The sequence below is a fragment of the Emiliania huxleyi genome (genome assembly GCF_000372725.1).
Source record: "Emiliania huxleyi CCMP1516 chromosome Unknown EMIHUscaffold_131, whole genome shotgun sequence".
Lineage (NCBI taxonomy): Eukaryota > Haptophyta > Isochrysidales > Noelaerhabdaceae > Emiliania > Emiliania huxleyi.
The window spans coordinates 68,550-70,211 of NW_005201277.1; the positions used below are offsets into that span (position 1 = coordinate 68,550).

Consider the following 1,662-nt stretch of genomic DNA (forward strand, 5'->3'; position numbering starts at 1 on the left):
TTTCGCGGCTGCGGAAGTGGCCGCCTTGAGAGAGCGCACGGTGGAAAAGAAGCGGTCGGGAGGAACCGACAGGAACGCGTCGAGGCCCGCATCAATGGTCTTGATGATCTCCTTTGGATCGCCGGTCGCGGCAAGCGTGACCGCTCTACCAGCGAGCGGCGCGACGGCCCTTGAGGTCAGGCCCTTGACCACCGGGTATGCAGCGTCGGCGACCGAGAGAGAGGCCTCCTGAAACGTTGGCGCTCGCTCGCTCGCAGGGAGAGACAACGACGGCAACCCCTGCATCTCGGCGGCGCTCGCCGGCATTTGCAGATTAGGTGCCGTCGTAGCGAGCAGGTCCGCGACGCACACTCTTTGGGAACCACTCCGCTCCGCACCTTCTCTGTCACAGAGCATGCTCCTGTGCACCCTTGCTCCCACCATGCTTGCAAAAGCGCGGCCGCGCGCCGCCATCGTCACAGGTGGCACGCGCGGGGTCGGGAGGGGCATTTGTGAGGCGCTCGCAGCAAGCGGCTTCGATCTGCTCATGACGTACAACACGGACGCGACTTTGGCGGAGAAGGCTGCTGCGGAGCTTCGCTCGGAGTACGGATGCTCGGCGGAGCACATCGGCGGAGATATTTCGCTCGAGTCCACGCGCGACGCCATCTTTGCCCACTACGACAAGACGTTCGCAGGGTCTCACGCGCTCGGTGCCGTCGTGCACAACGCTGGCCAGTACGTCGGTGTCACAGCTTCCAAATGCGAGTATCGCGTACATCTCCGCGTCTATCGGCTCCCACATGTTCGGGAGCTTTCCTCCCCACATTCCCGCCCCAAACGCTGTCCGTATCTCCCCTTCCTCACAGGGTCCGATTCCGTTGGGATCCTTTACCTGTGCGTCCCCCGGGACGCTCTTTCCGAATCGTGTCGGTCCTTCGAACACGCCGTACGCCACCCTAGGGTTCGGCACGTACTTTCCATCCTCCGCCATTTTGTCCTCATGGTCCTTTCCTCCGTCCGTCGCCGCAAAGTGTGTGAACTGGTGTGAGACGTGCAGCGCGAGGCATGTCTGCGCTACTTTCACGTTCAGGGCTCGTCCCTTCCCCGACCGCAGCGGCTCACTGTCTTTTCCCATCTTAATTCGCTTTCCTTTGCCGTCCGTCAGCTCTCCCCCCGTCTCAAATTCGTCGTATCGGAGCAAGGAGCGGCGGTGGAGGTGGCGGATGGCCTCCTGGTGTTTCTTTTTTTCAGAGCGCCGCCCCTGACCAACAAGCTCGCCAACAAGCCGTGAGCCAAGGCGCTTCCGCTCTCTCCGCACAACACCCTCCCTGCCCCCCCCTCCCCTGCCCTAAACCGAGCCGCCGCTCCTCCGCCCGCGCCGCCTCTCCACGCCCGCTCCAGTGCCAGCGTCTCCGTCCGGCGCAAGGCCACGTCCGCCGTTTCCATTCCAGACGTCTTCTCGATGTGCCCTCTCGCGCGCCGTGCCGTGCCCGTTCTCTCCCCAGATCCCCGCGCCGTCCGCCGCCCCAGCGCCGCCCGCACCGTCCCCCGCCCCCGCCGTTCCCTCCACCCCCAGCCGCCCGATGACGCCCGCCGCGCGCGCGCGCCGACCTTTTCCGGTGCTCGAGCAGATACGCCATGGCGGACCAATCGCTCCTGCCTCGACGGATCGTCAAGGAG

The 1,662-nt window shown here is 64.9% G+C and overlaps 1 protein-coding gene across 1 annotated transcript; it reads left to right on the forward strand.

Annotated features, from left to right (window-relative positions):
• Window positions 1–421: 421 nt before the first annotated feature.
• Window positions 422–1,273, forward strand: EMIHUDRAFT_226233 (hypothetical protein; the record flags this gene model as incomplete). Its single annotated transcript, XM_005788852.1, has 3 exons — window positions 422–754; window positions 849–943; window positions 1,234–1,273. The coding sequence occupies 3 exons, from the start codon at window positions 422–424 to the stop codon at window positions 1,271–1,273; spliced, it is 468 nt and encodes a 155-aa protein (XP_005788909.1).
• Between the last annotated feature and the right edge of the window lie 389 nt (window positions 1,274–1,662).